The sequence below is a fragment of the Mustelus asterias genome, chromosome 4 (assembly GCF_964213995.1).
Source record: "Mustelus asterias chromosome 4, sMusAst1.hap1.1, whole genome shotgun sequence".
Taxonomy (NCBI): Eukaryota; Metazoa; Chordata; class Chondrichthyes; order Carcharhiniformes; family Triakidae; genus Mustelus; species Mustelus asterias.
The window spans coordinates 65,653,293-65,666,432 of record NC_135804.1 but is presented as its reverse complement, the minus strand read 5'-3'; the positions used below and the strand labels follow the sequence as shown (position 1 = coordinate 65,666,432).

General features: G+C 46.8%; 1 protein-coding gene across 1 annotated transcript in view; it reads left to right on the top strand.

Moving 5' to 3' along the window:
• The first annotated feature begins 448 nt into the window (after positions 1-448).
• The window catches only part of pnp6 (purine nucleoside phosphorylase 6), a 77,574-nt gene continuing 64,882 nt past the window's right edge, over positions 449-13,140 (top strand). The window contains exon 1 of the mRNA XM_078211181.1: positions 449-563. Within this exon, the coding sequence (XP_078067307.1) occupies positions 544-563 (20 nt within the window). The 5' untranslated portion in view covers positions 449-543. The remainder of the gene's footprint in view (positions 564-13,140) is intronic.

Below are 13,140 nucleotides of genomic sequence, written 5' to 3'. Positions count from 1 at the left end.
TATGCTAAATTGCCCCTTAGTGTCAGGGGGATTAGCAGGGTAAATACGTGAGGTTATGGGGATACAACTTGGGTGGGATTGTTGTCGGTACAGGTTTGATGGGCCGAATGGCCTCCTTCTGTACTGTAGGGATTGTATGACTCTGTTTATAATATAGGTGTATGTGTGTGGGGGAGGGGACGTTATTCCTAATCTATTGAAAAATAAGGAATCCTTCAACCAAAAAAGTTTGTTTTCATATTACTTTGCAGCCCTGAAAACAAGGATAAATAAGAAAAACGTTGTTTGCCTGTTCGTCCGGGACTACTGGAGGAGCCAGGCTGATTTCAACTAGTTTCCGACCTCATCTTTAGAGGAAAATAAATGTATTAATTTCAGTCCCTGACCTGGACACTCCCCCGTCTTTGACGTCAGGCTGAGTTGATTAATCCACTCTTTTAACAACAAAGGGCGAGCTATTCCTGGAAGGTAGGAGGAGAGTGAATAATCAATTGGTAGTTCAAGCCAGAGTTATACATCTTTCGGGCAAAGCTGGAATCCGGCATGGCTGAGAGAGGCTGCAGGTAAGGACCCCCATCTCCTGGCTCAGCTGGTAACCACAGTAAGAGTTTTAACAACGCCGGCATCTCCACATCATGGCTACCATCGACAGCTGGTAACTAACATTTGTTTCAGTTTCGGTGCGCGATCCCCATGGAAACCAAAGTCTCGACGTTCTCGCCAGTGTATCAACTGGTTTTAATTTGGAGTCGACCTGTGTGTGTATCCGGGAGCAGCATCGTCTTGATAAACTCCCCCCCTGACAAAGTGCTCATCTGAATTGACATTGACCTTGATGTTAATCCGGATGTTAATCCGGAATTGAATGGATTGGGATGGGGAATACCGCGGACAGTCAAATTCCCCTTGCACACAAAACATTTACAGACCTGTCTGTTGTTCTCGACAAATAAGGCACTTTCGTGTTAGTGACTCCAGGAGCCGATTGAATAACAACTTCAGTCTCTGGAGTGGTGTTGCAGCATTGGCAGAGGTGAGGTTGACTTGTCCCTGTTGTTACTCATGTCCCTCTCCCAATGTCCCTGGCTGTATGTAACTATTGAAACAATATTAGGAATTAGTGGGGATTTAGAAGCAATCGCCCTTTTTATTGTGAACTTGTGAGCTCAGGCCACGAGCAGCCAGGGTTGCCCAGCTGAATGTTTTTTTTATACTTTTCCAATTCAATCAAATCAAATCCAATTCAGAGTCTCAACAAGTTGAGACATTTCCGATCCAGGCTGACAAGACAGGGCAAGCGACCAAACCACCCTGTCCTGGGCCTGATCTACATGAGCCAAGCTGATTGGAGAAGGGGGAGGTTCCTCCTCCAAGACTTGGGCTCATTTGCATCTTAGCCAAAAGGCCGAGATGCCGCTTTTAAAAATTGCTTCATATGAAACATATGAAGCTTCAATGTAACCTAATGAATGTTTCGTAACATGATTTCCATCCCTCTTCCCGCAGGTATTAGTTGGCCAACAAATCCTTGTGACATGCTGCCTTCCTTGCCAATTGGAAAGCAAAAATGACTCATTACCCAATTGGATGATGTTTGACTGTCAGCCAAACAGCCTTTTTCTCCCATGTTTGATATTTTATATCTAGTAAAGATAAATATTCAAATAAAATAGGGGAAAACCCTTTTTTTTAGTGTCCAGGGATTTTTCTCCAGCATTGCGCACAACCCTGCTCTGGAGGTTGATCTTCAATTACTGGGGACTTCAAGCCAATCCTGGAGGGTTGGCAACCCTACCAGCAACTGCATTTAACACCAGGTACGCCCAGAATGAGAGAACAAAAGCAGGAAATTTCTGGCATTTGCACTGTTTTGCTTTTTTTGCATAGGCTATACAGAGAAAGAGGGCATTCAGCCTAACTGCTCTATCTAGCTGTTTATGCCCCCACAAAAACCTCCTCCCACCCTTGATTTTGCCTGAGCGCATAGTCTTTTATTTCTTTCCCCTCATGTTCTTATTTAGGAAAAGAGGGAGTGTGAAAACAGGCCAGTTAGCCTGAGAGTCTTTGGGAAAATGGTGGAAATAATAATGAAAGATGTTTTATTGCACTTGGAAAATCAGAGTAGAACCACATGGAATCAACATGGTTTTCTGAAAGGGAATTGTGTTTGACAGACTTCATAGAATCCCTACAGTGCAGAAAGAGGCCATCTGGCCTATCGAGTCTGCACCGACCACAATCCCACCCAGGCCCTACCCCCATATCCCTACACATTTACCCGCTAATCCCTCTAACCTACGCATCTCAGGACACTAAGGGACAATTTAAGCATGGCCAATCAACCTAACCTGCACATCTCTGGACTGTGGGAGGAAACCGGAGCACCCGGAGGAAACCCACACAGACAATGTGCAAACTCCGCACAGACAGTGACCCAAGCTGGGAATTGAACCCAGGTCCCTGGAGCTGTGAAGCAGCAGTGCTAACCACTGTGCTACCGTGCCACCCATACTTCTTACTGCTTTTTTGAGAATGCAATAGTTGGGTAGATGAAGGAGAACAGTAGATGTAATATACTTAGATTTCCAAAAGTCTTTCAATAGGTGACTTGCAAAAGGTAAGATAAGTAGATAAAAAGACTCATGGTGCTTGGGGTAATGTATTACCATGAAAAGAGAATTGGTCAACAGACAAGAAGCAGAGAGTAGGGGCTGTGACTAGTGGAGCGCTGCAATTACTGGTGTTGGGGCATTAGCTATTTACAATCTATGTTAATAACTTGGATAAAGAGACTGAGTAATATTCTAAGTTTGTGAATGATATAAAGCTAGGTGAAAATGTAAACTGTGAGAACACAAAGAGGCTGCAAAGTGGCATAGATAGGTTAAGTGAGTGTGTGTAACAAGGTGGCAGATGAAGTATAATTTGGGGAAGTGCAAATTATTTACTTTGATAGTATGGATAGAGAATCAACATATCTTTTAAAAGGCATGAAACTTCACTGTTGATGTTCAGAAAGCTTTGCTTTCGCACAAAAAACACAAAAAGTCAGCATGAAGCTACTGGCAACAATTAGGAAGGCAAAAGATATGTTGATCTTTATTGGCACACAAAAATAGGAAGTCTTCCTACAATTGCGGGCTTTGGTGAGTCCACATATGAATGCTGTGTGGAGTATGACAGGGTAGATACTGTGAGGTTGTTTCCCCCGGCTGCAGAATCTAAAACACTAAATGATCAGCCCTTCATCTCAGAATGAAGGGCTGATCATTTAGGACCAAGGTTAGGAGCAATTTTTTCACTCAAAGTGGGTGAATCTTTGGAATTCTTTACCCCAGAGGGTTGTGGATGCTGCCTTGTTGAGTATTCTTAAGGCTGCAATAGACAGATTTCGGAATCCAGGGATATGGGGAGCGGGTGGGAAAGTGTTACGGTTAAAGATCGGCTATGATTGCATTGATTGGTTGAGCAGGCTCTGGAGACCATTTAGTCTACTTCTGTTCCAACTACTTATGTCTTTATGTTCATATCTAACTTCCTTTTAAATATATCTAGTTTCCATTCAGCTATATCTAGTGGTAGCAAGTTCCACATTCTAACCACTGCCTGGGTAAAGAAGTTTCTCCTGAATTCTTGATGGGGTTTATTTTGTCTTTCTGGTTTTTGAATTCCAAGCAGGTCTTCCCTGCATTCACCCTATCAAATTTTAATCAAATCTCTCAGGAGCCTCACTCACTTCAACCTTCTACTTCCACGAGGAAAGTTCAATCTCCACTCAACTCTACTCAACTCAACAATAGGTATCAACTCTTGGTTTGAGTTTTATGCTTAGAAATATATTTTGTTGTTTTACTAAGGCTTTTATATGCTATTTGTTATGTGGAGACCTGAATTGTGCACGGGAATCGTAGCGGGCTCTACATGCGTCATGCAAAGGTTGACCTTGAGCGGGATTTTCCAGTTTTGGGGAAGGTGTGGCTGGAAAATCCTTCTCACTGCCTTGGAAACAAATAGGGTGGAATTTAATGAGTTTTTTCTAAGAGTCCAGCTGGCATGAAAACGGGAGAGTTCCTGATCCATTTTTCGGGCAAGTTTTCATCTTATGCGCTCAGTCTTTGAAAGAATGGGTTGGACTGTATCTAGCCACTAGAGGCAGTGGGTGGGGCTTAATTCGCCAAACAACCTGCAGCTCAGATCAGAGCCACAAACTGTGCATGCACAGAAAAAGGTGAAACAAAAAGCTGCTCTCCTGACAGAGTACCTCCATGCCAGAAATAGCCTTCCCCTCGTCCCCATGGACATCAGAGACCCCCCCCCCCAACATTACTGACCTCCTTATCACCCCACCCCCCGGACCCACTTGCACATGGCCCCCGCATCACCACCCTGGCCCCAATGGCTGACCGAAATGACCCTCTCTCTCCCCTGCCCCCAATCATCACAGAGGCCACCCCGATACCCTCCAGGATTTGTGCCATCAGATTTTACATGGCTCCTTCTGTCTCCACAGGAGAAGAATGCCCAAAGTTGCCAGGAGAGGACGAAGACAGGGGGTGGTGTGCCCAAGATTCGGGTCCTCTGCCCCTTTGAGGAGCGGGCACTGGCGCTGCGGGAGAGGAGAGATATGGACCATTACTGACAGCATGGTCGGGCTGAGCATAGAAGTGAGCACCTGCCAATCCTCAACTCGTTGGAGATATCTCAAATAAGTTGCATGTAGCCCAGATTCCTCTCCCTGCCTTGCACTTAACCTTGTGTCCTGTGTTGCAGGAAGAGACCCTGACGGGCCTGGGCCATCTGGCATTACGGCCCCCACTGATGCTCCCACCCACCCTGCCCCTGACAGCTCGGAAGACTCCTCGGAGGAAGCCAATGAAGGAACCTCCGAGGCTGGCACTAGTTTTGTGTCTGCTTCCACATCGCAATTCACCATCCCGAAGACTGTCGCATTGGTGGGTCAAATTAGTGGTTAGGCATCTGGGTCACTCTCCGGTGTGCATGACACATCATCCAAGGCCTCTAGCACGCTGGGGCCTGCCAGAGGCAAGGACTCAGCTGGCCCCAGGCTACATGCTGGACCTCTGCGATCACCTCTCCCTCAGCTGCCAGAGATGCAGCAACAGAGCCAGGAAATGCAGAAAGGGCCGACAGCAACACGGGACCGACTGCGAGGCTGTTGGGAGGAGTCCCAAAACTTTCAGGTGGACTGATTATTGCCTGTATTGCATGGTTCCCAGGCCAATACTGCTAAGGGTGGTGTCTGTGGTGGAAAGCCTGGGGCAGGAAATCCTCACCATGAGTAGCAGAGTCCAAACAATGGCCAAGTCACAGCAGGCCACAGCGGAATCCCAAAGGGCTGTGCCTGAGTCACAGCAGGTCACAGCTGAGGGCTTCAACAGACTTCTCGAGATTCTGCAGCCCATGGCTGAGAGGCTCGAGACCTTGCAGGAGATCCAGCGTGGCAGTGCTGAGACACAGCGGGCTATGGCTGCAGCCCTTGAGAACGTGGTCCACTCACAGAGAGTCATGGCTGAGAGGCTGCAGTTTCAAACAATTCACTGGCTAAAGCGGGTGGCATACATTGGCAGCGACTTGCAGCATCTGCAGAACCCAGGAGAGATTCCCTCTCGCATTCCCACCCAGCAATGCCCAGCTTGTTGGCCTCTATGTCCTCCTCCTCCAAAAGGTCTCCTCGCTGCTGCGCCAGGTTGTGTAGGGCACAGCACACCACCACAATGCAGGATGACACCAGGGGACTATATTGGAGGGCCCTGCCAGAGCGGTCTAGGCACCTGAACCGCATTTTCAGGAGTCCTATGCACCACCCCACTATAGAACAGATGGCAACGTGAGCCTCATCGTAATAGGTCTCAGTGTCAGGCCTCCACACAGGCGTCATCAGCCAAGTCTGAAGCAGGTACCCCATGTCCCCCACAGGCCATCCCTGCACCCTGGGCTTCTCCTCAAGGACCTCCAGGACATTGGAGCTTGTCAATATGAAACTATCGCAGACATGCTTGATGTTCAACTGATGGTCACACACCAACTGCATATTTATTGAATGGAAACCCATTCTGTTCATGAATCTTCCTGGATTCTTCACTGGGGCCTTGATGGTGACGTGGGTGCAGTCTATAGCCCCCTGCACATTTGACATCCCTGCATTGACCACGAATCCTGCAGCCCAGGCTTCCTGCTGGGCCTGGTCCAGGTCAAACTTAATATACTGGCCAGCCTGGGCATTCTGGGCATCCGTGACCTCCTTCACACTCTTGTGGATGGATGATTGGGAAATGCCAAAAAGGTCTCCACTGGCAGTCTGGAAGGACCCGGTGGTGTAAAAGTTTAAGGCGGCCGTCACTTTCACAGCTACCAGGAGTGGGTGCCCCCCACCCGCCTCGAGGTGCCAGGTTCTGCAACAAATGGCACAGGTGTCGCACTGTTTCCTTTTGGAGCCGGAGCCATTGATGGCGTGAAAAGACCGACAGCTGCTCAAAGGACATTTGTGTGCGGAACTGCCAGGATCTCTGCTCCCTCCTTCTTTTGACACCCCCTTGGGGAAAATGGCAGCCATGTTCTGTTTCTGGCAGCCGTCTCCCTGTACTCTTGCGAGCGATAAGGCCTGGGCCTCCTCTACCCACAATTAATCCTGCTGCACTTCCTCCAGCAGCAACCAAAAGAACAGCAAGATCAATTGGTTGCACTGCAAAAGCCATCTCATCAATCTGAAGAGAAACCATAGAAACCCTACAGTGCAGAAGGAGGCCATTCGGCCCATCGAGTCTGCACCGACCACAATCCCACCCAGGCCCTACCCCCACATATTTACCCGCTAATCCCTCTAACCTACGCATCCCAGGACTCTAAGGGGCAATTTTTAACCTGGCCAATCAACCTAACCCACACATCTTTGGACTGTGGGAGGAAACCGGAGCACGCGGAGGAAACCCACGCAGACACGAGGAGAATGTGCAAACTCCACACAGACAGTGACCCGAGCCGGGAATCGAACCCAGGACCCTGGAGCTGTGAAGCAGCAGTGCTAACCACTGTGCTACCGTGCCACTTCAGAGAGTTTCCAGTCCATCCCCACCAGCAACAGTGCTTGCTACTGCCAGCACCAAGACCCAGAGGCAGCATTAAGAGCCGAGGTCAGCGTTCAGACCCAGGTCCATGCTGAGAGTCCGAAGTCTGGTTCCATGAGCAACAACAGCCCCCCCACACCCCCCCACCCCGTACACTCGCAACCACCCCCCAGACCCAGAATGCAACATGGTCACCATGAAACAACCCCCCCTGAGCAGCACGGAGCAGTTTGAAAGCAGAGACATACCTCCCCGCTCACGCTCTCTGCTCAAGCGCCTGAATGCGACTTTTATATTTGAGGTATTTTCCTGATCGATTCCAACTGCAGCGAACGAGGTTGTTAAGGCAGGTGGGCTGGGACGATTGGGATTGAATTCACTAATTACATTGTGATGGATGTAAAAAAATGCAAATTGACGTTTCGCTCGTTTTGGGCGAGGTCCCGATCGTGCCGATTTTATTTTTTGTGGTAAAACGGGAATGTGCGCAAAACCAGGCGCCATTCCCGCTAGTTGCATCACGCCCGATTTTACAACTTTTCCTGCCACAAAACGGGCGCGATGAGGTGGTAAAATTCTGCTCATAGCCTTTAAAGTTTGTGTGAATGGCTAGCTCGTGTTTCGTCCAGGTTCTGTTGATTCCCACCCATCCATTCCATATTTTATAGAACGCGGTCCTTTGCCTTTGCTTTAATGATTCCTATTCCAAATCGGATGTGACACTGGTTTATTTCTCATATTGATTTGTGCAGGATAGTACAGCATGTCTTTGTGTTGCTTCGATTGTATTTGTATGGTCACTATATAAAGAATCACACACATAACTTGCATATCCCATGATTGGACAAACAAGTGTTTGCAACTGTAACTCTGGTATCTTTGTAACAATACCAAATGATTTCTTCTCAGAAATACAAGAACCCTGTGGATGTTATCTGCTGATTTTAGATTTCATTTCTGCCACCGGCACAAAGCTTCAATTTTCCAACTTGCTGTGATAGAATTTGAACTCTCAACTCCAGGTGCCACAACCAATGTGCTGCCACAGCCATTGCCTTCTTTCAGGCCTCTGTGTATCTATTGCTTAACTCAGATTCCCATTTTTTATACATGGTAACGTACCCTGAGAAAATAGAAATATTTTTTGCTTCTCTGAGGAAATCACATGGCTGTGAGGGGAGGATGGAAATGATGATGCTCTTGCCATCATGAGTGTGGGATAGACCAGCTGGTCTGTTCCTGCCCATGGATTTTGTATGTTCATATGACAGCCTTGGAAAAAAAAACACATCCCCATTCATGAAAACCCATTCAAAACATTTCATTCCTCCCAAGTACGTAATCCTTAACAAAAACAGACTTGTATTCCTAACCCCAAGTCAAAGATAGCTAATCCTTTAATAACCTCTTTGAGCTATCAATCAAACTGTCAATCAAATTTAGTATCCCCCTGAGCTTTTATGACAGCTCCCAAAGTTTGTAACTCACACATCACTGATTAAGGCACAATTGTTGCATCAAAAATGGGATCTGTTTGAATTCAGCATTGAATTCAAATGGTCCTGCTAAGTTTGAGGTTTCCTCATATTTGAGTCACACCTCCGCCCCTTTCCACTGCTGGTGAAATGGGGTCAGGAATTCCAATGTGGGGTACATCAGCCATTTTGTAGTCTCTGCAGCACCTCCAAAACTCTACAAAAATCCAGACCATATAGTCCACTGTTCCAGTGCAAGAAATGATACCAAAATACTGCCATTATACAATTCACAGTGCATAGACCATGATGGTACCAATTGGGACCTCAGGAAAGATACAGAACATTCTGTATGTTCTGAATGTCATAGAGCAAATTCTGAAAGCAACATGTACCTAATAGGTATTGTGAAACAGCTCAATATGAATAATTAATAACTCCATAGGCAAATCTATCGATTCTACACCCTCAACAGGAAGTTGTGCTCAAAACAAGTGTGACTTGAAGAATTTGCACTAAATGTTACAGTCCTGTCTATAACCCATGCTTCCTTGAATCTCTCCAATTGGGCAGTGAGATCGATGAACTTACCCTTATCTGTCTTTTTTATAATGATCCTTTCCAAACGAGACTGAATTTTCCTGAATATATACCTGCCATTTAGTGGGTTTTCAGTCAGCAATGAAACCCATCCATAAAAGATTAATTGCAGGCAGTGATCATCCAATTTTAATGCTGCCCTGAGAAAGAGAAGGAATAAAAAGTATTGAGAATGGCAGAAGCTGAAAAGTGGGGATCAGTCCTGGGACCGCAATTATTAATAATTTATATTAACAATTTAGACTTTGGAATTAAAAATATATTTCTTAAATTTGTGGATGTTATCAAATTGGAGAGGAAAGTCGATATTAGGAGGGAAGCACAAACCACAGGATGACATTAATAAAATTGTTATCAACACAGTTCAGTGGGGGTTGTACAATTTTGTACGAAAAATAAAAAGTACATATGCTACTTGGAAAATGTGAATCTTAATGGGGTCGAGGAACAAAGCGATCTGTGAGTACAAATACACAAATCATTGTGTATGATATGGGTTTTAAGGTCATACAAAGACAAAAGAGCACCAGTGTTTATTTCTGGAGGGACAGAACTGAAAAATAGAGAAGTTATGCTAAACTTGTGTTTAATCTTGCATCAAGAGCTAAACTAGAGATCATCAGTATAGGGTAATCATCAATATATCAAATAGGGAATCTTTGCCCAAAGAGTGATGAGAATGTGGAAAAGGCTATCACAGGTGTGATTGAGATGAATAGTGCAGATGCATTTAAGGGGAGGATTGATGGGCATATGAAGGACAAAAGAGCAGTTGATTATGCTGATAGAGTTAGATTAGGATTTGTGAGGTAACTTTGTGAAGGGAGGAGGCTTGAATGGAGCATAAACACTGCTATGGCCTGGTTAGACTGAATGGCCTGTTTCTATGCTGTATATCCTGTGTTAATGTATGTGTAACACATTCTTGAGGAGTGGATATCCATGACATCTTGCCTTTCCGATTGCTAGCCTTCTGGAACAAGGCAGCATGACTTTAAAATGAGAGTTAGGCCTTACAGAGTTGATGTCAGGAAACAATGTTACACATAAAAGATAGTGGAAATCCTGAATGCTAGATTAATTGGAATTTTCAAAACTAAGATTGTTAGAATTACTTTCTTTAGACGTAGGGCAGAATTGTTCACTGGCAGCAGGATTCTCTGGTCTCGCCAGCAGCGCTTCCCTACCATTGTAGCATGGGGTGGCTACAATACAAACTCCCATTGACAGCGGTGGAGAATCCCACTGCCAGCAAACAGCCTCCTGCCTGCCACCGAGAAATATATGGCTGGGAGGCCGGAGAATCGCATCCAAGAATATTACGAGCTAAGAAAACAAGGCAGGTGAATGGAGTTGAAGTACAGACTGAACTGAGTAGCAGAACAGGTGTGAGGGGGTGAATGGCCTCATTCTGTTCAAATGTTCCTTCCTAAAAATGTCTGCTGGCAAACTGGAGTTGCGGTGTGAAACCTGTGACTTTTTTCCCCTGCACGAAACTGGCAATGTTGTCCCTCTCTCCAGACAGCATTGGTGTCGAGTACTAGTCTAGCTTCATTCCTACAGTTGGTGGAACTCAATGGGAGCAGGAGGTGTGAAACTAGCTAATGCTGTAATTCAGATACTTTTGTAGTCTTCGGGCCTGATTTTACCAGTTTGATTCTAAGTGCTGAATCTGGGCACAATTCAGATCCGACTTGCAAAACTGCTCTCCGGTGCCCCCATACGCACTGAGCCTGGAAAAAAAATCACAGGTCTGAATCGCACTGTGGGCAGGGCTTATCGCGCCTGAAGCGCTACTGGTCTCATTGGAGCTTTGAACAGCGCATGCGCAGTGAGGAAAACATTTGAAAAACGCGCCCCTGTCACAAAGCGGATAAAGTGGCCCGGGAGCAAAACGTGGGAGCAATGGCCCCCACAGACATTGCCCCACCCCTGCAACATAACTGTCCCCCTTATCTACCTAACCCCGCCCCCCGCTACCCAGACCGATTGCGACCCCCTGCCCCTCCCGATCACCCGCAGAGTGGCAGCAGTCCCCCCCTGCCCCGCTCCCCACCAGAAAACGATCTGGCCCCCCCCCCCCCCCCCCCGGAACCATAGATACATCTTACCTGCCACCCTCCTCCATCCAGCAGAGATCCATCTGGTCTCCCTCCCAGAGAATGATTTGGCCTCCCCCCATCCCCCCCTCACCAGTGAGCGATCAGGTCAACAGCCCCCCCCACCCCCACCCCGAGAATGATCGGGCCTCCCCAGAAAATGATCGGGCCTCGCCCTCACCAGAGAATGAATGCCCCCCCCTCCCCTCCACCACCACCAGAGAATGATCGGGCCTCCATCCCCCCCCTCCCCCCCCCCCCCCCCCCCCCCCCGAGAGAATGATCGGGCCTCCCCCCCCTTACCCCCAACCAGACAACCATCTGGCCTCCCGCCCCCGTCCCCCACCACCGATCTGAGTCCGAGAGCCGTTGGAAGCTCTGAACCTACCTCTTCAGAAGCTGGAGTGCCCAAAACAGACCTTTGCCGAGTATGTCTGCTTCGCGCCGAATCTGGACGTGCGGATGCGATGGTAAAGGGGGAAATGCTGGTAAAGTTGGGCAGGCAGCCCATTAATTGTCGTTGCGCCCGTTTCAGGCACGATTCGTATCGCAGCCATTTTTGGGCCTTGGTAAAGTGGGCATCTGCGCGGGCGCGGATTGCATTAATGGCCTCACGCCTGACTTTACCAAGCTTCCGCGCCCTTTGCAATGGTAAAATTGGGCTCTGAATGTTTAGTGTACAGGAGGCAGAAGACCATCAGGCACATTTGCGTCGGCCTCAGTCCTTTGACTGATTTCTACTCTTCATTCCTACTCTTCGTCTCTTCCTCCTCCCCAGAGTCACCAGTTGTGAGGTAACTTTGTGATGGGAGGAGGCTTGAGTGGAGCATAAACACCACCATGGACTGATTGGGCTGAATGGCTTATTTCTGTGATGCGTATCCCGTGTAATTCTACGTTTAACGTGTTTTTGAGCAGAGGAAGGATAATTCTGGATTGAACCAGCCAATTCAAGGGGACCTCTTCAGCTACTTGACTATTTGCGGACTGTTTAGGACCATTTCCTTTGCTTAGTAAATCAGTAATGGAAGAGCATAAATTTACAATCATTACAGTGTATAAAGGAAGCGAGTCATGTATTAGACATATATTACTACTATGCTAGGGTGTGAGGAGGCTTGTGTCGTGGATAAATACCACTGTGGATTAGTTGGACTGGATGACCTGTTTCTGTTTTGTAACTACTATCTCATCTGATTTTTCAAATCTCTCCATGGCTTCATCCCTCACTAGTTATGCAATTTCTAGCTACAACCCTCCCAGAAATCTCTGCTGCTCTGGTTTCGCCCTCTTAGGCATCCTCAATTTTGATTGCTCCGCTATTGGTTGCCGTGCCTTCAGCTTTCTTGACCCTAATCTGGAATTCCCTTCCTAATCTTCTCCACCTCTCTACTTTCTTTTTCTCCTTTAAGATGCTCCCTAAAATCTACCTACTTGAACAAATTTGTGGTCATTGGTCCTAATATCTTGGTTTCAAGTATGCTCCTTTGAAGTTTTTTCTTTGACCAGATCGGAACTCTTACGTAAGTGCAAGTTTCACCATTCAGAAAGTTTTGTTGGACAGTCACTTTGCAAACAAGTACCACACTGTTTAGAGTTGAGTCACAGCCAAGATCCACATGAGTGATACAAAAAGGGTTGCTGATTAAGTGCTCTTAATGCCTGATTTAATCAGTATGCAAATCTCCGTGCTGACAATGTGCATCCAACATTACTGTTGAGACAAAAGAAACAACCTGAGAACAAGGATTTAGTTGTTCCGAAGTGGGAAGGGACATCTGTGAAACTGGAAGTAATTTTGCAAACTCAAAAACCATTTGCTTCAGCTACCAATCAAATAATGAACTAGTGCTGTCCAATTACATCTTCACTTCAACAATT